General features: G+C 28.4%; 4 protein-coding genes across 15 annotated transcripts in view; 3 read left to right on the plus strand and 1 right to left on the minus strand.

The window, feature by feature from the left end:
- The window catches only part of Phyhd1 (Phytanoyl-CoA dioxygenase domain containing 1), a 141,033-nt gene extending 138,452 nt beyond the window's left edge, over window positions 1-2,581 (plus strand). For both annotated transcript variants that reach the window (XM_072886855.1, XM_072886854.1), the window contains 4 exons: window positions 1,118-1,261; window positions 1,526-1,639; window positions 1,726-1,876; window positions 2,043-2,581. In XM_072886855.1, the coding sequence (XP_072742956.1) occupies window positions 1,118-1,261; window positions 1,526-1,639; window positions 1,726-1,876; window positions 2,043-2,461 (828 nt within the window). In that variant the 3' untranslated portion in view covers window positions 2,462-2,581. The remainder of the gene's footprint in view (window positions 1-1,117; window positions 1,262-1,525; window positions 1,640-1,725; window positions 1,877-2,042) is intronic.
- Window positions 2,492-7,656, minus strand: Swt1 (Swt1 RNA endoribonuclease). Its single transcript, XM_072886849.1, has 13 exons — window positions 7,537-7,656; window positions 6,852-7,358; window positions 6,167-6,755; window positions 5,915-6,073; window positions 5,567-5,820; window positions 5,082-5,324; window positions 4,750-4,971; window positions 4,426-4,659; window positions 4,156-4,351; window positions 3,961-4,079; window positions 3,709-3,866; window positions 3,459-3,599; window positions 2,492-3,334 (listed from the first exon to the last, which is right to left on the minus strand). Exons 2-13 carry the CDS (start codon window positions 6,981-6,983, stop codon window positions 3,112-3,114), a joined length of 2,670 nt encoding a protein of 889 aa, XP_072742950.1. The 5' UTR covers window positions 6,984-7,358; window positions 7,537-7,656; the 3' UTR covers window positions 2,492-3,111.
- A 290-nt stretch (window positions 7,657-7,946) lies between these two features.
- Window positions 7,947-12,022, plus strand: Cdc50 (cell cycle control protein 50A). 2 transcript variants are annotated; one of them, XM_072886853.1, is made up of 5 exons: window positions 7,947-8,107; window positions 8,423-9,253; window positions 9,394-9,559; window positions 9,977-10,033; window positions 10,920-12,022. In XM_072886853.1, exons 1-4 carry the CDS (start codon window positions 8,056-8,058, stop codon window positions 9,987-9,989), a joined length of 1,062 nt encoding a protein of 353 aa, XP_072742954.1. In that variant the 5' UTR covers window positions 7,947-8,055; the 3' UTR covers window positions 9,990-10,033; window positions 10,920-12,022. The 2 variants fall into 2 exon arrangements, with proteins under 2 accessions (XP_072742954.1, XP_072742953.1); XM_072886852.1 differs by lacking the exon at window positions 9,977-10,033.
- An 883-nt stretch (window positions 12,023-12,905) lies between these two features.
- On the plus strand, window positions 12,906-25,417 carry Lqf (epsin homolog lqf). Of its 10 annotated transcripts, XM_072886737.1 has the most exons (15): window positions 12,906-13,066; window positions 14,896-14,946; window positions 17,240-17,326; window positions 18,759-18,851; window positions 19,035-19,293; window positions 19,601-19,800; window positions 19,888-19,933; window positions 20,150-20,312; window positions 20,423-20,546; window positions 20,779-20,866; window positions 21,225-21,352; window positions 21,419-21,719; window positions 21,796-21,972; window positions 22,206-22,226; window positions 22,854-22,989. In XM_072886737.1, exons 3-14 carry the CDS (start codon window positions 17,312-17,314, stop codon window positions 22,220-22,222), a joined length of 1,611 nt encoding a protein of 536 aa, XP_072742838.1. In that variant the 5' UTR covers window positions 12,906-13,066; window positions 14,896-14,946; window positions 17,240-17,311; the 3' UTR covers window positions 22,223-22,226; window positions 22,854-22,989. The 10 variants fall into 10 exon arrangements, with proteins under 10 accessions (XP_072742838.1, XP_072742832.1, XP_072742827.1 ...); XM_072886731.1 differs by lacking the exon at window positions 22,206-22,226 and having other exon boundaries at window positions 12,909-13,066; window positions 17,222-17,326; window positions 22,854-25,417; XM_072886726.1 differs by lacking the exon at window positions 22,206-22,226 and having other exon boundaries at window positions 12,909-13,066; window positions 22,854-25,417.
- Window positions 25,418-25,626: the final 209 nt, after the last annotated feature.

Raw genomic sequence — 25,626 nt, forward strand, 5'->3', positions numbered from 1 at the left:
ATCTATTTATAAATATATTCAGTTGACTGATATATACATACATACACATACACCATTTTCCACAAATAAGTCAAATGCCAACGACATCAAAGCTTTCCTTAATTAGGCCTTAATTTTCCACGTCGCCAATTAATCTAGAGAGTTGATCTGATAATGTGTGCTAACACAACGCATCTTATCTTAAAGATCGGTAATAAAGCAATTTATCGCTTTCTTAATACAAATGATATTATATACGATGTAATCTGATAGCGCTTGGTCAACTTATTAATATATGAGAAGTAGAATAAATTTAAACGAAAAAATCTAAAAAAAAACATATTCGAGAAGTCTGTTTGCCCTTTGAAACAGGCAATGGCCTGCGTTTATTTTTAGGTATCTTAATCTCGGCCGCGATCTATTTCTATAGAATTGTATAGCATATCATTCAAAACATTGGTGTACTGCGACGAATCAGACAGTCAAACGATCAACTGATTTGACGCACCGGAAATGAAATTTCTTTGAACTTTAAACTTTGAAAGTGATATCTTCGATTATACTTCGGTTATACTTTATCTTATCCTGGTGATAGATCGAATAAATAATTCCTCTCATTTTCAGATTCATCTAAATTATACTATATAACGACATAATATATAACGATCATAAAATGTGAATCTTTTAATATAACTATTACCGATCCAATTATTCAAAAGATGACATTGAAAAATATTTTTTCTAATAATTTTTTCCAACATATATATCTACATATATCTTATATCTGTTTTTTTAATATTAATTTATTATTATTATATAAATATAATAGATTAAAGAAGAAAATCTCTTAATATCCACTTTTCTTATCTTTCTTGTATACTTATTTGTGAAAAAATGTGATCTCTTTTTTTATAAACTATTTATTTAAAAAATTAATTACTTATTAAATATCATAAATTTGAAATAAAATGACACAAGTAGCACGAGATTAATTAATTGCTACGAATCATTAATACAAAAGTGATATAGGAGAAAAATAAATAATCTTAAGTTGCAGCACGAACTTTTGTTCACATTAAATGATTCACATCAAATGATGCATAAAGTAATTTGTTTATACTGAGTATACAATTAACAGTTTCAGAAAAATGGATACGTCATTTTGGAGGATTTCTTTCACCCGGAGGAGATTGAAGAATTAAAATCCTGCGGAGAAGAATTTACGAACAAATTGCCATCTGAATCGGAAAGAAAGATATTTAATACACTAGACTGGCCACAGGTAAATATGAAATTAGATAATTTTGAAATTAATAAAGTGTAATATTAATCGCGCGACTAGAAAAAATCGGCAGAAAAGAAACGAATATTGTTTATAATTAATTGATGATTTTTGTTAGAAAAAACAACAGATATTTTACATACCTATATAGCGAATATAAATTTTATAAAACACAATGTGAAACCCACTTTTTGCTGATTTCATAAAACTCTAAGATGAAACTCGAAATTTGTATAATTCTAATAAATAATTATTTTGTTTTAGAATAAGGAAAAGTACTTTTTGGATAGTGCTAATAAAATAAGTGTTTTCTTCGAGGGTGAAGCTTTGGAGAAAGACGGACAATTACAAGTTCATCCAAGAGTATCTTTAAATAAAGTAAACTAACTTGAAAGAAAATATTTAATTGCATCAATTTTTGCAATTTTGAAGCAATTATGTTATAATCACATTATACTTTTCAGGTGGGTCATGCACTTCATTGGTTACATCCTACCTTTAAAAAGTATACTTTTGATGAAAGAGTTAAAGAAGTCGCTTTTCAATTAGAGTATCAAGAACCAGCAGTGTGTCAGTCGATGTACATTTATAAGAATCCCGGAATAGGTTCGGAAGGTAACTAAATCATTTATTTGCATTTTCCGTTTTCATCGTGTGAGAAAAATGTGAGATAATAATTCATATCATTTAAAATCTACATACAGATATTTGTGTAATTTAGTAAAAATACTATATGAAATAATCATAACGTCTAATGCTTATGATTTTTTTTTTCATGCAGTTACAATGCATCAAGATGCATCGTATTTATATACCGAGCCAATGACACTTGTGGGTTTCTGGATCGCATTGGAAGACGCTACACAAGAAAACGGATGTCTATGGATCGCGCCGGGTTCACATCAGAGCGGAGTACACAGGCGTTACATAAAAAACAAAGATGCAAATTCTCAAGAATTATTAATATACGACAGAGCGGCGCCCTGTTATCCGTTAAGTAATTTCAGACCTGTACCGGTACGCAAAGGAACTTGTATTCTTATTCATGGTCAAGTAGTACACTTTTCTTATCCTAATAAGAGCGAAACATCGAGACATGCTTATACATTTCACGTAATCGAAACGAAAAACGTATCTTATTCAAAGGAAAATTGGCTTCAACCACCTGCTGGAGGATTTGCAAATCTTTACAGAAATTAGGTGTATTGATTGGAAAAATTGTCTGTCATATTATATTGTATAATTTTACTATCCCTAATTTTTAGTTCATCTTTTCTCACTGGTCAAAAAAATGACATTCTATATACAGTTTAGAAGCGCGATAATAAACATTTTTTTATACATTATTTTGTACATTGTGTCACGACATATAATAATCTCGCATCTCAATGAAAGATATCGTTTGCATTAAATGGTAACTCTTCAGGAGACTCTTGCACAATAGTTTTCGTCTTGAAAGAGTAAAAGTGTGAAATTTATATTCGAATTGGGAATTTTGCGAGAATATTCGTAATTTTATCTTTTTTTTTTGGGAGCGATACACTTTTCACGTGTGTAATTTAATAGATTTTAGCCAAAGATTATCGCACAACGCTGTTACTCAAAAATGCAATTACAATATCTTTCAATGATGTCATTGCTATCAGTTATCTAATAATACCATCAAAAACATTATCATCTATCTACTTTTTATGACAATGCTGAATTGTCATTATATAATTTAACAAAAATAAATGTATTATTTATTAAAATAGATGTATATACATATTTTGATGCATATAAATATGATTTGTACGTTTTCACTCGTTGAAAAAATAAATTGAGAGAATTAACATAAAATATACATATATTTATGTATGAACAGCTAACGCACAAAAATGTGTAGTTAAATCTTGTAGCTGTTTTAATCCAGTTTTCAATGGCTCTTCTTTTAATTTTATACAGTAATATACATCCAAAGGTGTCACATCAAATGTTTTTCTCTCTATGTCAGGCAAAAATGTGTTTAAGTTTTGTTGCAAACTAAGTAGTGCTTGATATGTTATATTGGAATTTTCAGATTGCAGCAGTAACCTAATAACAACAAAAAATTACAAATATACGAATAATATATATAATGCAGAAAAAGTGTAATATTAAAATAATATACGATATCACAATATCCAAAAGAGAGATCAACTGTTAAGAGATAACTTACTTATTGAGATTCTGTGTCAAATCGGCCACGTTTCTCGAGATCTCTGGTCGCAAATATTCTATAGTTGCAGGTAACAATGATGAATTTACAGGCTCAAAGTTAAAAGAATGTGCTATTCCTGCATTGCTACATGCTGTACCACTGTCATGAAGAAACAATAATAGCACATTTGTATATTAGACAAATATATTAAAAATATATTTTTTGCAAAAACACATATGATAACATGTACTATAAAACAAAGTCTTACCATATGTCACGCGTGTAATTGTAGATATGCTGGAAGCATTGGAACACTTTTACCGCTCTTATTTCTTGCTCTTGAGTATCTTCTATAATGCCTATCTTACTGTGTAATTTTTTCTGTTGTATAGTAATGATATAATTACGGCATTTTTTCTTGAGTCCCTAAAAACATCAGTTTTCAAAATTAACTCTTTATCATAATTGTAAAATGTATCTACAATCTACACAAAAGCTATACAAATATACCAAATATTACCATAATCGTATCAAATGTTTGCGTCAAGAGTTCACAATGTTTATCTGCATTGACCGCTTGTACTAAATCGCTACATTTTTCTAAGATGTGTTCCACATCTTCTAGTTTTCTACCACCAACTGGAAATAATATCAAGATTGAGTTTACATTGTGAAATATTTTCCATTATTATACTACAGTTTATACAATAGATACTTGGTATATATTCAAAAGCTTGAAGTAATTCCTTCAAAATATATTCAGCACGTCTTTGAAATGATTCATTTATTGCGGCGATCCAGTGCTTTATAGCACATTTTAATGCAGTTATTATAGTCCAAGGTGGTTTTATAATAACATATAACTTCCATTCTGTTTCTCCATAAATTTCTGACATTTGTCTAATGATGATCTGTAAAAATGAAATATGTTTGATAATCGGTTCATGAAAACTTGTCGATTCAAAATCCAATATATAATACATACTGTTGACAAAAAGTCTTTCATAGTTGCTTTTGTATCTTCAAAAACATCATCCGTTAAATTTAATTCATCATTAAAGATAGAATTTTCGATGGGACGACTATCATTTAAATGATTAATTACTGTATCATTCATATTATAATAATCTATTTTCTCAAGAGGATCATTACGTCCCAATGCCAATATATTATATATCATTGCTTTATTACAGAGATTTTTGTCATATGATAATAAAACCTATTTACAAAAAGTAAAAAAAGAGTATAGCATATTCCTTAATAAATTATACTTTTGTATATCGTACGATGTGATAGAATGACATCTTACCACAGATTTTTGTAACTGACAAATTTGTAAACAACATTGCAGGATCTCATCATCTGGGCAATTAAGTTTAAAGTCTTCTTTATTTTGTGTTGCCTGTTCTCGTGTCTGGCCTATGATACGTGGATGTTTAGAAGAAAAATGTTCATGAATGAAAGATATAGCTTTCCTAGCTTTTCCCCATAACTCAGGTGTAGACTTATTATCCTTTATATAATCTAGTTCCTATTATAAAATTACAAAATATAACATTCAAACTTTCATAGATGTGAAAGCAAAAGAGAAAGAAAAAATAGAATGTATTTATTATATCTATCAATAGTACTTGTACTTACATGTATCACAGTCCATGGAATTACAATGAAAGGGCGTGGATAATTTTTAAATGTTGCATCTCTTGCTTCTTCAATAATTTGAAGATTTGATAGAAATACATTTGTATCCACAACAATATACAGTGGACTTTTCTCCTGTGACTCTGTCCCATTATACTGTATTGATTCTACAGTATTTCCTGATATACATTTTGTTTTATCCATATGATCTGTTTTGCCTAATTGTGTTCTAACAACTTCGAGCTACATAAAAAATATATTAAATATAAAAAATTATATTCTCTTCATTATTTATATATATAAGATACATAAAACGCAACAAATTCCTAATTTATGTAAATTGTAAAAAATAAGAAAAATATAAAAATATGTAAGATTACTAGGTACATAATACAATAACTAGATATCTATCTGCACATAAATTCTGTCTGTGATGCACAAATTAATGTTTCAATTATATATATATATATATATACTGATAATACCTCTAGTGCAATGTCATCATCATTCATTGGTTCCCAATCCATTTCCTCATACAGAATTTCTTGTTTAGCCTGTTCTATTAATTTTTCTTTTGTCATATTATCAACAATTAATTCATTATTTCGTTGAATCTGTGATTTATCGCTATTTGATGTAATATTATTTTTGAACAATGCATCTTTTAAAATTTTGTGGTGTAATCTCGTAAGTCGAACCTCAACATTTTTATAAACACTCGTTCCTAAACTGCGATTGTCTGTGAAAACAAAGTAATTTAAAAAGATTATTAAAAACCATAAGAAAAAGTATGTTTTAAATTTTTTTAAATATAAGTAAAATTATGCACTTACTGTACGAATTAGGTAAACTTTTGCTAAGCTTTTGTGGAATTTTTTCATTGATTATGGCATGTCCAATTTCTTTTAGTTTTTCTTTATCAAAACTCAAACTTCTTCTTAATATGCACATCCTCTCTTTTGCAATATTTTTTCTTTGAGAGGGTTTTGGTTCTTTTTTCGCAAAATATTTGATTTTAAAGTTTTATAATAATAAATAATATAATAAATAATATAAAGTATATTATATATAATTGCATTACTTACTTGAAATATTTTGGCTGTGTGATTTTTGTGTATTCCGTGTTTTATTACTTGGACATTGCTCTATATTATTCTTATTTTGATTTACAGTTTCTTGGTTTCTGGCACTTTTTTCTTGATTCTCTTGTATCTTCGCTAATAGCTGGCTTGTGATATTCGAGTCTTGTTGTTTATTCTTAGCATTTTTTAATTTTTTATCTGGATTAGATTTATTTAAACTCCGTCGCTGAATTTTTTCATAAAGAACAGACATTTGTGGTGTGAATGTTGTTACTTGATTATCATTTTTATCCAGAGATACTGATTCATCATTCTTTGTCAATTTTGATGTTTTTTTCAAAAAAAAACCTGTTTTATTTCCTGACAACTTTACTGAAGTTTTTGATGAAAGAGAAGATTTATTTTTGGTAGCTAATTTTTGCACCATTTTTTCTCGAATTACTTTCATTTGTGGTGTCTCTATAATTTTCTCACTTGATTGTTGTTTGCAAACTCTCTTATTATTCGCAATATTGTGTTTGGATGTTACTAATGTCTGATGTTCTCTCTCTTCATGACGATTTTTACAATTTTTATTATTTGCCTGAGATATCTGTACACATACAAAAAATGAAATAGGAATATATAAATTAGAAATTTAATATATATTATATCAGAGATAAGTTGTAGATAACAAAAACTAAAATACCTTATTGGTTTCATCTAACGCTGGCTCAGTCCATGAAGATTGATTTGTTTTCACATTGAAATAATATACTCTGTCCGGATGGGTTTTAGAATTGACGGTAATCCAATTGTTTGGCAATTTTTGTTTCATCATTTTTAATATCAGGTATTAATAAATTTGTGAAAACAAAGCACCTACAAGATTACACTTCGACTTTATCCCTTTATCTGCTTTTTTGGCTGCTAATATTATTCGTCTAGGCTTTTACAGATCGGGAAGTAAAAAAAAACATCTCTTGTCAGTCGTCAGTTAACGTCTATATGCGCACGATGTAAGACATATGTAAATACAAAATGTACGATGTACGATGTACGAGGTCAGATTAATGACATATATATACACGTTATTGGACTAGACTTTCAACTTTGTAAGCACAACCCATTGGTAGACGGAGAACTGAGGCAGATTGTTTTTTTTAACGCATGACGTCATCGAAAATTCCAAACAATAAATAAAATCGATTAATACCTACAAAGATATTTTAAAAATTAATAAAACATATATTCTAATTCTTAATACAAAAAATATCACTTATTCATTTTGATAATTATAGCAAATTAAAATAATTTCATATTACTCAGATGAGTAATGTTGTTAATACATTATTTAGAATGCAATATGTAATTATATAAAAATAAGAATATACCGATATAAAGCTTTACAATCCAGATTAAATCAGCTAAAATAGATGATAATATCGTAATATATATATATATATATATGAAGGTATAATTAAATATTATAAAGGTACTTTTTCATGCCAATACTCGACACTCGACCATTAATTCATCATTTTTGATCACGTGACTTGTTTTGACACTTGTAATGAACGTCATGTGAAGAGAGAAGCACCTATATGTATACATATATATATATATATATATATATATGGTACGTGTGTGTGTATGTGTGTATATGTGTGTGTGATAAGCTAAAGGCGGATTTGCACAACCTCATACATAATCCACACGTACAGCTGTTATTTGTCCAAGTCCGACCTATGAAAATAGACTCTCTACAGATAGATATCATATCTCACACTCTCAACTTTCGCAGCAACTGACATATGTATATATGTCATTTCGTCACTTTGCAAATGGCAGTTGATAGCAAGACGTGTTGTCGAGGCTTGTCAAATATTAAATTGTCTCGCCATCGATAAAACATGACATCCATCAGCGAAATCGATGCGGTACCTAAATCGAAAAAACCATCGGGTAAGTAGCTATTCCAACAATCATCAAAGATGATTAAGGATTAAAAAAAAATTTTGATTTAATAATTATCGATTAAGCTTTTGCACAAGTTTCGTACATTTTTTTAATCATATACGCTGATATTTTATTTAATAATTGATCTTAATGATATTATATTGATAAATTTCAGTATAATTTTATATATTCATATAATTGTTAACTTGTATTACAAATTATACTGTTTAAGGTTTTAATTATTTTCTATAAAATATGCATATATTATACGCACACATAACATACATATATGTACATATGAATGAATTTTATTACATACAGATAGTGCATTCAAACAACAACGATTACCAGCCTGGCAACCAATACTTACGGCTGGCACAGTCCTACCGACATTTTTTGTAATAGGAGTCGCATTTATTCCAGTTGGTATAGGATTACTTTATTTTTCTGACGAAGTCAAGGAGCAGACTATAGATTACACTAATTGTAATGCCACTAACATCACTGGAAGCGATGGACTGCCTATGAAATGTGCAGATGTAATTACAGCAGATCCGAACAGTAACTGTGTGTGCGAAATAAATTTTACACTACCTGTAGACTTTGTCGGCAAAGTTTACATGTATTATGGCCTGACAAACTTCTATCAGAATCATCGTAGATATGTAAAATCTCGAGATGATAATCAATTGTTGGGAAAATTGAGCGATCTTGTCTCGAGTGACTGTGAACCGTTTGCCTATGAAGAAGTGAACGACACTAAAATTCCTATTGCCCCATGTGGAGCCATCGCAAATTCACTGTTTAGTGATGATCTTACTCTATATTCTATAAAGCACAATAAATCTGTACCATTATTAAAAACAGATATAGCTTGGCCATCAGATAAAAATATCAAATTTAGAAATCCTGATGGGGATTTGAAAGAAGCATTTAAGAACTTTGCAAAGCCTAAGAACTGGACTAAACATATTTATGAATTGGATCCAGAAGATAAAAATAATAATGGATTCCAAAATGAGGATTTAATTGTATGGATGAGAACTGCTGCATTACCCACTTTCAGAAAACTCTACCGTAGAGTTGATCATGCTAAAGATGGATTCATTGGTGGTCTACTTGCAGGAAATTACATTCTTAAAGTCAAGTATTGTAAGTATAATTTAAGTAGATTTAAATGTGATCAATAATTATAAATTGAAGAGTTGATATATGCTTTTTTTATTCTTTCTTTTTTCTTGATATTAATTTGAAGGAATTAGATAATATATATTTAAACAAATCTTTTTCAGCATTTTCAGTGTCCGCCTTCCATGGGAAGAAAAAGATGATTTTAAGCACAACTTCACTTTTGGGAGGAAAGAATCCTTTCCTTGGGATTGCTTACATTGTTGTCGGAAGTTTATGCTTATTGCTGGGCATAGCACTGCTAATTATACATATCAAATGTTCCAAGAGGTAACAATTATATTTATATACTATATAATGTCTTTCACTTTTGCCCACTTACATAAACATTAAATAAATAAAAATATTCTCTTTAATAACATCTCACAAAGGTGAAGGATCTGATTATTCAAACATAAGTGATATAAAAGCAAAATATGTGTTAACATCGTCAATGTTTACAATTGTACTTTGTGTAACTGTGAAAATGTGTAAACGTATATCAATCTTAAGCAATATATTATCTTGTAATTTAATATTCATTTTTGTAATTTTGACATTACTATTAACATGACTATTGACATTATTGTTGAGATTAAATAATTTTTTAAGATTGAAAGAGATATTTCGATACTTTTAAGAGATATATCTGATATTTTTTTTACAACATATGAAAGATTATAATATAATATCATATATGTTATACAGCAAACTAATGTAAAGACGACTACAAGAAAGTATACTTAGGGCACCATGTATGTTCTTGTAAGTGTTTGTGATATTGTGTTATGTCTATCTTCTGTAATTGATATGTAAAATGTTACCTTGTGATGAAATATGACCAATCGAGTGATATTTTGTTATTATAATTTATTATTTTAATACTGAGAATATGTAGTAAAAAAATATGCATTTTAATAATAATCATAACAAATAAGAAACACTAGTAAATTAGCTCGGCTAGTCATATTTATGTGTATTTATGTGCATTGTGTGCTTGACCAAGATGTGTATGTATTTGTTATGCATTCATTAGAAGAATGAGACATTTATATTTCAAATGTTATGTGTAATTTTTTAATAGATCGACTTTAACACACAACGATCTTGATTTTATCATTTTATTAATTATATAATTATAATTGATTACTAAAAGGATTTACAATCTATATATATAATTGTCTGAAAATAAAGATATATGTGTATTTATAGAAGCTATTTTTTTAGAAAATATATGTGAAGTTAATAGGCGTAAAGTAAAATAAATTGTTCATTGAAATGTGATTTTGTAATGCTTGTTTTGTTTTTGCTTCTACATATTTATTAAGGATATAAGTTATATTTTATATATTAAGAGTATATATAGATTAAGGAATAAGAAAATGCTTGTCTGTGTGACACAAAACTATGATATAAATTATTTTCGTTAAAAAATAGATAAATATAGTAAAAAGCATGTAGCATGTCTGGAAAAAAATGTTTACTTAAATTTTTATTATATATAGTCCTCTAACTTACATGTATTGTTTCATTTGACAACATTTTAATTTCGTCTGTGCTTTAATCATTATTGATTTGATTTTATTATCAAGAACAATAGCGCAAAAGTTTTTATTTGCATTTATCATATACATATATTTTTGTTTTTTAGTACCACCGACATGATCAATGTGACTCCAACTACGGAATACCATTAGAAATGATTCCTCTACTTACGAAATGAGCATCACCTTATCAATAATATGGATAACAATTATTGGCTACCATATATTGTCTTAAAAAGGGTGATTCTTTTCAATTCAATATTTATTTTCGTTTAATCATAACATTTTATCATAAACGAAAATACAGATAAGTACGGTAAAGCAATCAACAAATCAAAAATTACTTAAATTAATTATTTAAAAGATAATTATCTTTTAAAACTTTTTAACTGAGTTTTAGTATTATTATATAATGTTATAGAACATAATAATGAGAATATTTGTAACTGCATTATATAATCTTGGAATTATAAATGCAAGTCACACAAATATAACAACCAGTTAAAGATATTTAAAATTTAATTGACAATCAATTGTCCATATTGTTAATATTTAATTGAGTTATGAATCCTATTTTAAGACACTGCAAAGTTAACAGAAGTAAATGACTGTACAATACTAAACCAAAATATTTATATTAAAATATTCCATTTGCGTGATAGTAAATTGTTTGTAAGATATTCTTTTACATTAAAAAATGCACTCTGATGCATTTACTTGATGCACATTTATTCTACATTAAATCTTTACTCTTAAATTTTAAAAATATAATGATATAGTAATTGAATATATGAAATATTTTTTGTGTAAATAGTTTTATGCAGTACAACAGCTATAAAATTGGTTTCTCTTTTCCGGCAGAATATTATTTATTTAACTTTGATGCACATATATGCAAGAATAACTTTAATATATATAATCTAATCAGAAAAATAAATATTCTTAAAAATACAAGAAAGCATTAAACTGTTGTATTACATGAACAAGATCATTAATATACTGTTATTTGAAAATTAATATTTATTATTTTTGTAGTTTTTAATGTTTTGAAAATACACACACACACACACACACATATATATATATATACATATATATATAGGAAAAATAGAATATATTGCATTTCCAGAAATTACTTGTGTTACTGTAAAAAATGTTATGTACATATTTTCAATAATACATAATTATATATCTTTATTCTTCATAAAAACTTGTTATTACCATTATTAATAAAAATAACTACTATTTAAATTTAATATTAATCAGACGATAAACTTAACTATAACATTTTGATATCATGTATATGCATAGTTTAAAGTATTCAAATATTAATGCATTTTTAAATTGAGTAAAAGTATTTAAATACTTCCATGTCCTAACTATATGCATCTCTATATAAAATGTTCAAGTTGGACTTCTCTAGAGTGCATTGCTCTCAGGATTACATTTTGGTTTACTGTGCCTTAATTAAAAACTATGCTATGACCATGTATTATATATGTAACCACATATACTATATAAATTATGCGTGCAACATTAATTAAAGAGATTTAGAAGGTATAACTCTGCGATTACTTTGTATTAGCATGAAAATAAATTATTAAATTGCAGTATAAATAGAATATTTGTAAAATCAATCTAGTCGACTATGAATGTAAATAAGTAATAAATAAAAAGAAATTATTAAAATGAACGATTTCTTCATTTTTAAATAGAAAAAAGAAAAATATTTATTAAAATTTACATTTATATTACTTCCTCAATAAAAATGATGATTAATTATATAATTAACAAGTTTAATCATAATTAACAAGTTTTAATTGATAATAAAAATTATGAAATCTCCGAAATGCGCGCGTTTTTCAAAAATTTCGCTATAATTGTAAGAAAAAAGTTTTATTTAAAATGCTAATTGAAAGGTTATATATATATATATTCGTGACGAAACGAGATTATTACAGTTAAAAGATAACAATCTTTCAGACGTATATATCTCTTATAATCGCATTTTCAATGATTATAATATAGAACATAGAGAATATCGCTTATGAACGCGACTCAACGCTCGTGCGCGGCGAGCGGAGCGGAAATATTATTTTCGAGCGCCATCTTGCCCCATCTTGCAACCATAGTAATTCGTCAGTGCCTGTGAATGGACTTGTCATAAGTGTCTTATATTATTTCGTCTCTCCCCGATCGGTCGGAAAGTTCCGCATCTCAAAATTTCCGAGTGGTACTCACACACGCACGCAAGGTGAGTAAAAAAAAAATATCGTCGTCTTTGTCGCCGTCCTCTTCATCTATCGTCATCGTCGTCGCTCGACCGAGTCGTGACTCGGACGCGAGACGGACGCAACGGGATCGTCGACACGCGAGGACTCTCACGCGCGTGACGTTTTCTATAACGCGACCGTTATTTACTTCTTCGCGGGGAGTCTCCTAAAACCAAAGGAAAGAAAAAACAGCTCGGCGAGCTGTTGCTGCAGAGATTTTAACACACTCGTTATACGACCGCGCCCGTCTCCCCCGCGAGTCACGGCTTCGGAATCGGAGCAGAGAAGATATATACGTGTGCGATACTTGTGACGAAATTGACGTAGCGTGTATCATGTATATCTACTTGTGTGTCTAATTCGCGGCGAAGATCCCTCCAAGGATCGATGATAGGTGTGTATGTACGTACGTAAAACGTATACCATGCTCCACTCAGTTCCTACCTCTCTCTTTCTCTCTCTCTCTCTCTCTCTTTCGGGTAAGTCACGGCTGGCCGAGTGAATGAGCGTGCGCCGCGACGCGAGCTTGCTCTTTAAACAACGGGGAATGCATTCGTCCGTTTCTCGCCAGCGTGTTACTCTCCCCCGCTGACGTTCACCTCGCCTCGACTACGTATGCGAGTCAAAATCCGACACAACTGACGTGGAGAACGTTCAACCCGCGATTTCGTTTTGATCTCGTCGAGAATCCACGGTGAAAAGAATTCTCGACACGACTCGCGAAAATCGACCTCTAAATATATTTAGTAGTAATTGTACAATAGCAATAATTTCCTGCTCTCGTGAGTGTATATGTGTGTGTATATATATATATTTATATACACGTGCGTGTGTGGGTATTATAATATATATATGTATATTTCCTGCCATTCCATCGTTGTTTCTACTCTGCGTACCAAAGTTTCATATGGTGCTGAATACCGTTTACTTACATTTGTTTTTAAATTGTGTACGAATTGAATTAAAGTTTTTTATCTGACTGTAAATTTTAATAACGAACAAGTACTATAAAGATTCATTTTTTTAACATATTTGAAAAAAAAATATAATCCTTTTATTTGTAACATTTTTGAAGCATTAATTGTAACTGTACAGCTGTCACTATATTAATACGCGAGCTATTACATGTTAAATAAAAAATTAGCTAGATGACACAAAAGGGCACAGAGGACAATGATCAATACTTTCATGGTCATGTATAATGCTGTTAACATGATAAAAGGAAACCTTATAAAGGATTCCAAAGTTTATTATATAGTTTAATGTAGCATATCTACTTTTTTTTTAGTTTGCAATTTTTATGCTCCATTTTTCTTAAATAGTTCTAAGTAGTGATATTTGCATAGTCATGCTCAGCTCATTGTCAGGAGGAAAACATTATTGTTTTGAAGGCCAGCATACATATCTTGTCGTTACAAATTTCAAGCGCCTATATTTAAATAATATCTTACTTGATTTATTGATATATACACGATAAATATTGTTAATAATTTTTTATTATCATGTTAAAGAAGCAGATAATAGCATTAAATTCATTCTCAAACATCTTGAAAATTATAATAAAATCTCAAACTACTGCTAGATCCTTAGATATCATGAAATTTCTTTATTAACTTTTCATATATTTTAATAATTGATATAAATATATTATTAACTGATATTAATAATTACATATAACTGATAATGTATTGCTCAAATGAAGAATAAAATACTACTTATATATATATGCCAAGATTGCTACGATAAGATAAGCAACAAACACAATAATACAACCATATTATAGATAATAAAGATTTCTTTTTTTTTTCAGAAGAGCAGTACAATTTGTTAAAGGAAGGTGTACATCTTTATCTTCATCAATGTAAGTAATTTTTTTCGTAGAACTGTTTGCATGTATTATATCATCTGCAAGTAGGACTCGACAGCATAGGTTTTATTTTTCTTGGGTAGGTTAAAAATTGTTTAAAAGGCTAAATTCGAGTTTAATGCTTCCCAATTTAATGCTTGTCAAAAACGTTATTTTGAAAAAACAGCGATATAACAAGCATGAAATATAATGATTTTAGATTTTCAAATTGAATATAATGTCATAGTTTTTTTTCTATATACATGTAGTCGATCTTATTTATTATACTTAGCATATTGATATTTATTTAACTTTAAATATATAAAAAAGTATATAAAGTATATAAAAAAGTAATAGATATAATAAAAAACATAACTGTATTCGTCTTTAGAAAAATTGAAGGCACAAAAAGTTATTGCTTTCTAATAATACTATGTCACTAAATTATTATAAAAATACTTTTTTATAGAATATTTTTAATCTTGTAAAATAAATACATTTCATAGATGGTGACATTTTGTAAAGGCCATAAGAGCCAATGTATATGTTGTAAATCCATATTTAGCTATGTATATGTATGTATGTGAGAGTGTAATTATACATTTATTTTTTCTTATTGTTAGTAAAAAAATGTGCAAACTATATTATTAAAACAAGGTGTTATTTATATATATATATATATAAATTAATATTATCAGAGAGAAACGTGAAAAGAAACAATCTTTAGACAATATATGAGTTGTGCCTATTTATTTTAGAAACAGAATACTTTCTTCTTTCTTTAATAGCTGTTATAATTGCTATAATTATAACCACTTCTCTCATGCTAGTGATTTACAAATATGTCAAATATAAGGTCTCCGTAAAGATTAGGACTAAATTTATAATATGTTAATGGGGTTAACTAGGTGAAAAAAAGTTTATATAAACTGTCTGTGAAAATGCTTTATTAAAGAGTTAAGCATTCAAAAATAAGCGAGTAAAATTGTTCTTATAACTTCTTAAACAGAATCGCTGACATATCATGCATATTGCATAATTCAGAAAAATCATAATTATTCATTGTAATTGTAAAAATTATTATAACTCAAACAGAATTGTAATACTGAACAAATTAAACTCTAACAAAGATGAGAAATCTAGAAATTGTATAGATCAAGACATATAAACAATAAATGAAAATTATTCCTTCAGCGATTAACTAATATAGTTTAAGATTCTAATAAAATTATAACAACTTTGCTCATTTATCTCTGAAAGCCCATAAACTCTTTAATAAGTCATTTTTTATAACATAGAGATTTATATGAATTTTTTTTACTTAATCAACTCGCATTGTATTGTCCCAGCCTTTACGAACATCTTGTATATACAATGTGTTCAGTTTTAATTTTCTCAGGCAAATATTTCAAAAAATATGAAAAATACATTTCAGATAAATGTTGTCTGGCTCAAACGGGGACATAAAATAGTATATACCAAATAGTACCATTAAATAAATAGTATATACGATTGATTTGACATTGGATAATTTAAAGGTCACGTTTAAAGATCATCTTCAATTTCTTAATCCTCATTTTTCATCGTACATTTTTATAGTTTACTTTGAGAGTTTTTCAAAATACTATAACAAAAAAAAATTTTTACACTAAATAGTTTTCGAATTATAAGGCTTGAAAGCACCATCTTATGCCCCTTATCTCTTCGAGTTAAATAACTTTTATCTGAAATATTTTCCAGTGAATCTTATACTGGAATACTTTAGGAATTGTTAGTCAAATAGAAAAAGAAGCGCAGAGTTAGAGGGACAATAAGTACTATGTGTATATTTTTTTACTGTTATACTACTCGTTGTAGAGAAGATCATTTTTCACTGTTGACCAATCAGAAATTATTGGACAGAGAAAGAAATGATATTTATCTTCTAAAATGTGGCTCATTTTCTTAATATGGTACTAGCCATTTCAATATAAGATAGAGTTCGCTGCGTTTTTCCGTATCTTCTATATTTTTCGAGATATTTGCCTAGGAAAATTAAAACTAACACTCTATGTACGTTACTATTATTATTTTTTTTTTTTACGCACATTTATAATTTTAGAATGTTTATTACGAATTTATTGGTTCTCACCATTATAAAATTTCATGTAATATTCATTTGCATAATACTAGTATTTAACAAATTAAATGTGTCATTATCATCCATATGCAAAATAATGTTATGCATTAAAATATGGTAAATGTACATCAAATCTCCAATACTTATTTACCGTGTCATTTGATAGTCTAGGCTTTTGTTGTGATTCAGAGTATTTGGAAGTTTTCTATATTTCTGGGCAAGCCTTCATCAACAACACCAGCGATATTTCATTAGTCAAGAATGGCAATGCAGAAGGTAAATTTAGTGTCCACAATTGATGAATTAACTGCACTTAACAATGTGAAAAACTCGATGTTAATACATATTATTAGAGAAGAGTTCTGTGTTTCAGTAAATATCTGTCAACCTCTGTGAAAATAATTTATTATTTTTTATCAGAAAAATTATTGTTATGTGTTATGTGATCTACAAGTTATTTTAATTTATCAATCTTTTTGTTTTATGTATATGGCGCACCTATATCGATTTACAGCATTTACCAGCAGAATAATATCATAATGATGGTAGATAGTGAAACTGATAATGACAAATATACATTATGCAAGTCAGTATTGCATTAAGTATTGTTATACAACTATTTGGGCTCTATTTTGATTTTATATTTTACCACTATACTCTATATAACTCTGTGTGATATTTATAAAATGATACTTATATGAAAGAGCTAGATGACGACAATTAAATTATATATAGGCACATCTCAGAAAACTGTTTTACGAATAATATAGAAATAATATAGATTCCAAGAAATAATATAGATGGATTTTCTTTGATCTCAAAACGTTCTGAACTTTTTTTTATACTTTTATACTTAGTACGTAAGCATACATTTTTAAATATATATTATTGGAAAATTTATGAAGCGAATTGTATGTTGAAAAGTGCGGATAAAATAAAAATATGATTTATAATTGAAAATGCTTTATATGTATGATATATACTTTTTTCTTTATTTATTTAATGGAATCATTTTATTCAAGTATTCCCCCCTTTTATTAGAAAAGTTAACATATATGATAACTATTTAATCATGACTCATATTTAGATTATAGCGTGATATTTAACGAATATACAATTGTATAAAGTAATGATTACACAAACATAGCGTAAAAGTATACATTTATTAATTAATCTTTTAGTTAATAGATTTTCGAAAAATGTATATCATATATGATAATAATCTTTCTGCAAATTACATATATTCTTCTTAATTTTTTTGTTTTGTAACAAGTAATTTAATTTGCATGCTTGGTTTTAAGCTTCAAATACTTTCTGCTATTAATTAATTTGTATGTCCAAGTATATCTTACTGAAAAATTATATTTTAATATTATTAGTTTTATAGTGTATGAAATAACGCATACTTAGTTGCATGGCTTTCATACAAGCAAAATACCCATATTTATTATCAGATGTTATTTATATCATAATTGATTCGTTCTGTTATTGTTATATAGAAATTATATTTATATTATTTAAAATTAATTAACATAGATCCAGGGAAGGACCTTTATATTATACATAAATTCCATAAAAACTTTACTTATGGCAAATATCTTATATATGAAGTCATACTGGTTGCATTTGAATATGATAATAAATATGGGTTTCTGGAAGAAAGATACATAATACTACAATTGAGTAACATGTAGCGATAATATTTTAGATGAGAAGACAAGGTCAAGACGTCATGCAGGTAAATCTAGCAGGTATTAGGCGAGATATTATGAATCTTGCCCATAATTACAGCAATGCTCAGGTAATTAATGTTCTGTTTATATTTTTTTACACGATCAAATTCTTGATTAAAATATGTAAAAATAATAACAAAATTTTTCAAAGTAACTATTATCTAAAATTCAGGAAAAAAATGATTTAAATCTGAATATATGAGAATTATCGGTATCACACAAAATTTGATAATCATTATTTTCTTCTACAGAAAGCTGTACGAAAAGCTACTAGCAATGATCCTTGGGGTCCAAGTAGTACACTTATGGCAGAAATTGCCGATTTAACATACAATGTTGTAGCATTTACGGAAATTATGCAAATGCTATGGAAAAGATTAAATGATCATGGGAAAAACTGGCGACACGTATACAAAGCCCTAGTTCTCTTAGAATATCTTATTAAGACGGGAAGTGAAAAGGTAGCGCAGCAGTGCAAAGAGAATATTTTTGCCATCCAAACCTTAAAAGGTAACAAATGCTGAAATCTTATTTTATAATATATGAAATTATATTATTATTTCTCGTTATATATATATTTTGTTTGTGTTTAAATCTACTAATTTTCTGATTGTGTAAGAATCTATTAATTTTTAATCTATTTTTAGTGTGTGTACCGAATATCTGTTTTAACATATTAAAGGATTATAAATTTAACACATTATTGAAGCATTAAAATTTTCTAAATTAATAGATTAAAACATAAATAAAACAATTTAGAATAATAATATTGCTTCAGAGGTGTATTTTTTAACACAATCCAATTGCTCTTATATAGATTTTCAATATATGGATGGACATAAAGATCAAGGAATTAACGTGAGGGAAAAAGCAAAACAATTAGTGGCCTTATTAAAAGATGACGAAAGATTGAGAAATGAACGAGCTAGAGCTTTGAAAGCAAAAGAGAGGTTTGCACAATCAGTTAGTGGCTTTGGAAGTGATGGTTTAGACACTATGTCACCTGTCAGCAATGATGTAAGAAATATATTCTCCATGAGAGTTGTAATCGACTATTAACTATCTAAAATTTTAATCTATAATTTATGCATTATTTTATTGCAGTTTCAAGATTGGGAGCCTTGTCACTTATCCGAACTATCCACTAGACGTACGAGTACATTTTTTCGTAGACTCCATAAATATTAATACTTTTATTATATCTTCTAAATTAAGATTATATATTACGACGAAAATTCTTACGTATCTGATCTAATTTTTCTTATCATATCTTACATATCTTGATATATGCTCACATACCTTTTTATACATGATAAAAATACTATTTATTTTATACAAAAATTAATATAATAAATTTAACTTTCAGCGGAACTAGAAGCTGCAAGACCACAAACGGTAGGCGAAGAAGAGTTACAACTGCAGTTGGCCTTGGCTATGTCTAGAGAGGAAGCGGAGCAAGAGGAGCAAAGAAGACGCAGCGATGATGTTAGATTGCAGTTAGCTCTCAGTCAGAGTCAGCAAGATTTTAAGTGAGTAATCACATAAATCAAAATTTCAAGAGCAATCTAATAATTTGAGTAAATGGTAAGGAATGGTCGATTTTGCATTTATGTATCAATGTCGTTTGTATAAATTTCAGAACTCCACAATCTGAAAAGCAGAGTCATATGCTTGATTTACTCGATGTAAATCTAGGAGAAGCGAGCGGCTCTTCAGTACAAACTGATCCCTGGGGTATTCCGGTAACACCACCTAGACCACAGGTACTTATTAATTATCCCAGCCAATCTTAAAATTAAACGATCGTACTTTGCATGATAACACGAGCTCGTCTTTGCATGATGCACCACAGTCTTTGGATTTATCTGAGTTTTATGAGCATAAGGTATGTCCTTGATGAATGTTAGAGGACATTAGCGCATTTAAAGCAGCGTATAGATAAAGTGTACAGAATATCTTTGTAGAATAATTGAATAATATTCTTGTGTTATATAGCCGCAGAACGACCCGTGGAGTGTTCCAACAACGAGTACTACGTCACCTGCGATGGATCCGTGGACGCCCGTTCCTCCACAACGACCAAGTGAGTTTCATTATCTTAGCGAGAAGGGATTAGAGATTCCAGACATAATAATACATGATTAAACTTTTACTTAATTCCCATATTTATATTCTTTTTGCATGTTCTTACATCTTTAATGATTTCGGATAATGATCTCAGGATCTTCAGGTTAGGCATAAATTAAGTTAGAATTAAGTTACAATTTTTCCTTTTACTGTTTTCTATGATTTAGTAAAGTTATATTTGAGTTTCTTTATTGAAAATGAAATATTTTCTCTTTTTCATTTTCGGTACCGATATCTGATAAATAAATTTTTGAAAAATATAATTGATTATCAAATTATTAATAAAATTATCATATTAACATTTTTAATTACAGCAGCCGCTATCGATCCATGGCGTGCACCTGCTCCGTCTCCTGCTACAGTCGTGTCTCCTCCTCGTATAAACGATCCTTGGTCACCAGTATTCGCTGCTACTACTGAAGCGGAAACAAGCAAAGCGCAGGTAATAAATTTATTCTTTGAATTTCACGAGTTTTGCGAACAGATCTGTAAAATTCTTTTATCACAGGCTGCTCAAGATGGTACAACATCCTCATCGCCATCTTTTAATAATTCAACCTTGACACAAAATATTGGCTTTGCCGCGCAATCGCCTCAGAATATAGGATTCAATTTGCCGACGGTGTCTTCGGCCACTACTTTTAGCGTTACTACCAACGGTTTTAACGGCACAGGACCAGGCTTTAACAATTTTACCAATCAAAACAATGGTAATGCCGCCGCGACGAGTCCGCTTAGCGATTTAGACGAATTCGATGTGATCACTAACAGAGGAAAACTTGGAGCCAGTCCACAGACAGTTAATAATGGTATTTGAATCATTGAATCATGCACTTTTCCAATGATGGGTTAATTTTCTATTGAAGTTACAAATTGTTGAAATAGGTGGTACAACATCGGGAGACCCTTTTGATCTGGAAGCTATGGCTGAGAATCTTTCTGCTAGTACCGGTGCTGTAAAGAAGACACCACAATCCTTTTTAGGAGAGAACTCGGCACTCGTCAATTTGGACAACCTTGTCAGCGCTTCGACGATTAAGCCTACGGCTCCCACGCCTGCAGGTAAGTTTTTATTCGCATATTATATAAATATTGAAAAAAAAGTCCAGCATTTAAAATCGAGATTCAAAAGGATTCAGAATTTATATCTATTGGTCTAAAAAAATATATGTATTTTTTAATACATAATCCAAATCTAATTAAAATAATACTCATCAAATGATATAATACAATATTATAATAACTCTCATGGAAAATATATTTTATTCTGTAACATACCCTATGTCTGCAAATAGCATTTCATTGGAAATAAGTTTGTGAGTATCAATAACATGATTAAGAACATGGCATGACTGCATGATTTGATCATTATATGCAATGTAATTACTATGCTTATTGTACATATAATGATATATTTTTTTACATGTTGTTCTAATCTATTATTTCATGAAATAATAGATTTAAACAGAAAATACTGTGATTTGAATCTTTCTTTGAATATATACCTTATAATATTCTAATAAAATAAAATTCTTTTTCTTTGCAGATGAATTTAATTCTTTTTAGATATATATTCTTAATTTCTGCAATTACATTTTTCTTACGAAATATAATTTATTAACACAGAATATAGAACAATAAATATTAAACTATAAATATTAGAGATTGTGGAAGATTAACATTTAGAATTAGGAATAATCAATATCATGACAATAGAAAACAAAAAAAAAAAGAAATTTTATACTTATATGCAAATATATTCATTTTTTAAAAATTTTTATATTATAAAATAATATTTTTTATTTTCATTCAAGAATTTGATACAGAGAACCTGAATATTAATATATTAAAAGATATTTAAATGCTTGAAACAAATTTTCAATAAGCATAATAAATTATTATACATTATTATACATTAATAATAAACCTGAATGTGTTTGCAGCAACTATGTCATATGCAGCAAATCCATTTGCAACTGTGACTCCACCACCCCGTCCTACAATCAATCAGATTCGACAGGATCCATGGACAGCGAATACAACTTCTATGGCTAATCCATTCCTCTCGTAGCCTGATCGATCAATCGAAAGCTTCATAGTTATTGCAATTTACGAGACGTGGTTTGCAATTCTACATGTAACTCTGTACGGTATAGATTTCGGTTACAACGGTAACAAAACATGATTTTATTATAGCAATTATGCATGAAAAGACACGAATAAGATCGATGTGAGACGGAGAAGTCATCTTCATCAATGAATATTTTATCAATAGCTTAAAGCATTACTTTTCGATGGATTATATTGCAACACACTTATACTTGTACAAGTTTTTTTCTTTTTGCATGTATTATTTGTTTTTTTAAAGTTTATCGTGGAGTAATCACAACACTAACTAGTAGAGTGTGGCATACACGTAATTAAGAAAATTGGGTGATTAAAAAAAAATACACAATCATGTTTTAAAACAAAACGCTTAAGTGATCCCAAGGTACGACTGGATTTTATATATACACTCTTTTCTCTATATAATCTATATTTTCTATGTATGAATTCATTCAGAAAAAGATTGCTCAGCAATACTGCTTTTGCTGCTGGGAAAAGAAGATTGTAACATAACGCTGGCGTTGAGATCAGTTTATGCGTTTTATATTTGTACACACGTTTTTCTATAGTAAAAAAAATAACCAACAAAACGAGATTGTGAGACTGTAATCGTGATTTGCAAAAGCACTATTATATATCGAACATAATTCCGTTCGCCGTTATACGCTTAAAATGTGTCGATTATGATCTATAAAAAATTTAATGTTGTGGCTTGCTTTCTAACAAAAGAATCCGTAATTCAAAAGGCAGCTAGTATGTTGCAAAGTGTACGCAAATTTCTTACATAGCCAATCATGTACTGTATAGTCAATCATTTCTACGAATGACTTACTGCGACCTATGACACACCAAGGCACTTTTAAATGCAACTGTGAAAGTAGCATTCACGCTAACGACACGAATACTAAGGGAATAAACTATATTATTTTTATTATTTCTCGATTACGGATTTTAATCGATCATAAAGTATATTTTGTGCAGATTTGGCATGGCTAAAGAATCAAATTCAAAAAAACGATAATAAGTGTGTCTATTCGAGAATCATTGATATATAAATGAATTGAAATAACAATACGTTATTTCTAATCTAAAGTTAATTGCAATTTAACCATTTTTGCATCAACATCTAAAATTATTTAAAAATGAAATTATTTGTAAGATAAATTTATAACAAGTTTACAAGATGTTCTTGCCTATTTGCTATCATGTTTTTTTTACATACAAATGACTCGAAAATATGAATCTTTCTTTATGTAATAAGACACGTTATAGTATCTTGATTATACTTGAATTATATAGAAAATGTACATAATATTATGCAGCATATTGTTCCCCATTTGTCAAATGTTTGTAGTACTCTTAAAGGATATAAAGAAAATTTTTAATGATATTTAAAAGCTGTGTTTTCAATATTATTGTTCTTGAGTTTTACGTCATTGCAGAAAAAAATTTGCTGAACTATTTCTTTTTTCAATATGCTATTCATGATTATGTATCATTGATACTTCTGATTATAAAATTAAAAAGCAAGCAAAATTTTTTTTCAAATAAAATTTTGAATATTTTCTTGTATGAGTGTATCTTTTTCTACAGAAAATTAATGACGCATTTTATAATTTTATACAAAAAACCTTTACACTATTAACATTGGCAAAGGGGGACTGTATTCGCTTATCTCTATCCAAGTAAATCAAGTTGCACGAAACTGTTCTAAGTAAATGTCAAGGAAATAATTCCAATGTATTATTTATCGTTAAATCTATAATTTCTGTTGGCTTTATGCAATTTTACTATACTTGCTTATATGAGTGAAACTGTATATTTAATATGTATTTATCCAGACGTTCGCCAGAATATGAAGTTAAAATGTATGATACATATAATGATAAAGTGAAAATTTATTTATCATTGTTTTTAGCAATTTTTAGCAATTGAAAATATAAGTGATTCTATTTTAGCCATTGTGCCTGTTGAACATATAGAAAAATGTATCACAGCATCCTATATTTTCGATTCCGTTTATATCTTTATTTATAATAACTGTATAAATCATGTATACACAACTTCATCTCTGCGCGAACAGTGGAATATATTTGGTTAGTTTTTAGAGCTAAGATGTAATAGCAGAAAAATTCAAAGAACATTTATATAAATAAATATTATATATTTTAGTAGACTAAACGATATATATTATATTAATATTATACAAATAAATATAAAAATTTTTAAGTTTTCTCTTCTCTAAATTAAGTATTTAAAATTGTTTGGGATTTTCTTTTTCACAGGAGGAAATATGTATATACGAATTTATACTTATATTAGTTGGAATCTATATATTTAAGCAAAAAGTATTCAAAAGTATTCTGTAATGAAATGGGGAAAGAACATTACAATATTCTTATTACTCCTTTCATAAAAAAAATGTTATTTGTCTTTACACAATACCCTTACTAGAATACTACATATAAGCTTAACATTAAGTGATAATCAGAGAATTTTATATATATATATATAATTAATTTGTCAAAAATATTAAAAAATATATATAACAAACAAAATGAAACAACATAAAATCCATTATATATTTTCACAGAATGCATGCAATAATTT

This window comes from Anoplolepis gracilipes, chromosome 2, assembly GCF_047496725.1.
Source record: "Anoplolepis gracilipes chromosome 2, ASM4749672v1, whole genome shotgun sequence".
In the NCBI taxonomy this organism is placed as follows: Eukaryota; Metazoa; Arthropoda; class Insecta; order Hymenoptera; family Formicidae; genus Anoplolepis; species Anoplolepis gracilipes.

Excerpts from the sequence above, each read along its gene's own strand:
- Swt1 (XM_072886849.1), bottom strand. The coding sequence starts at position 6,983 with ATGATGAAACAAAAATTGCCAAACAATTGGATTACCGTCAATTCTAAA. Across the intron at positions 5,821-5,914 it reads AAGTTTACCTAATTCGTACA|ACAATCGCAGTTTAGGAACG; the intron begins GTAAGTGCATAA and ends TTGTTTTCACAG. Across the intron at positions 5,325-5,566 it reads ATGATGACATTGCACTAGAG|CTCGAAGTTGTTAGAACACA; the intron begins GTATTATCAGTA and ends TTTTTTATGTAG.
- Cdc50 (XM_072886852.1), top strand. The coding sequence starts at position 8,056 with ATGACATCCATCAGCGAAATCGATGCGGTACCTAAATCGAAAAAACCA. Across the intron at positions 8,108-8,422 it reads TAAATCGAAAAAACCATCGG|ATAGTGCATTCAAACAACAA; the intron begins GTAAGTAGCTAT and ends TATTACATACAG. Across the intron at positions 9,560-10,919 it reads CATATCAAATGTTCCAAGAG|TACCACCGACATGATCAATG; the intron begins GTAACAATTATA and ends TTTGTTTTTTAG.
- Lqf (XM_072886731.1), top strand. Across the intron at positions 21,353-21,418 it reads CGGAAACAAGCAAAGCGCAG|GCTGCTCAAGATGGTACAAC; the intron begins GTAATAAATTTA and ends CTTTTATCACAG. Across the intron at positions 21,973-22,853 it reads TACGGCTCCCACGCCTGCAG|CAACTATGTCATATGCAGCA; the intron begins GTAAGTTTTTAT and ends ATGTGTTTGCAG.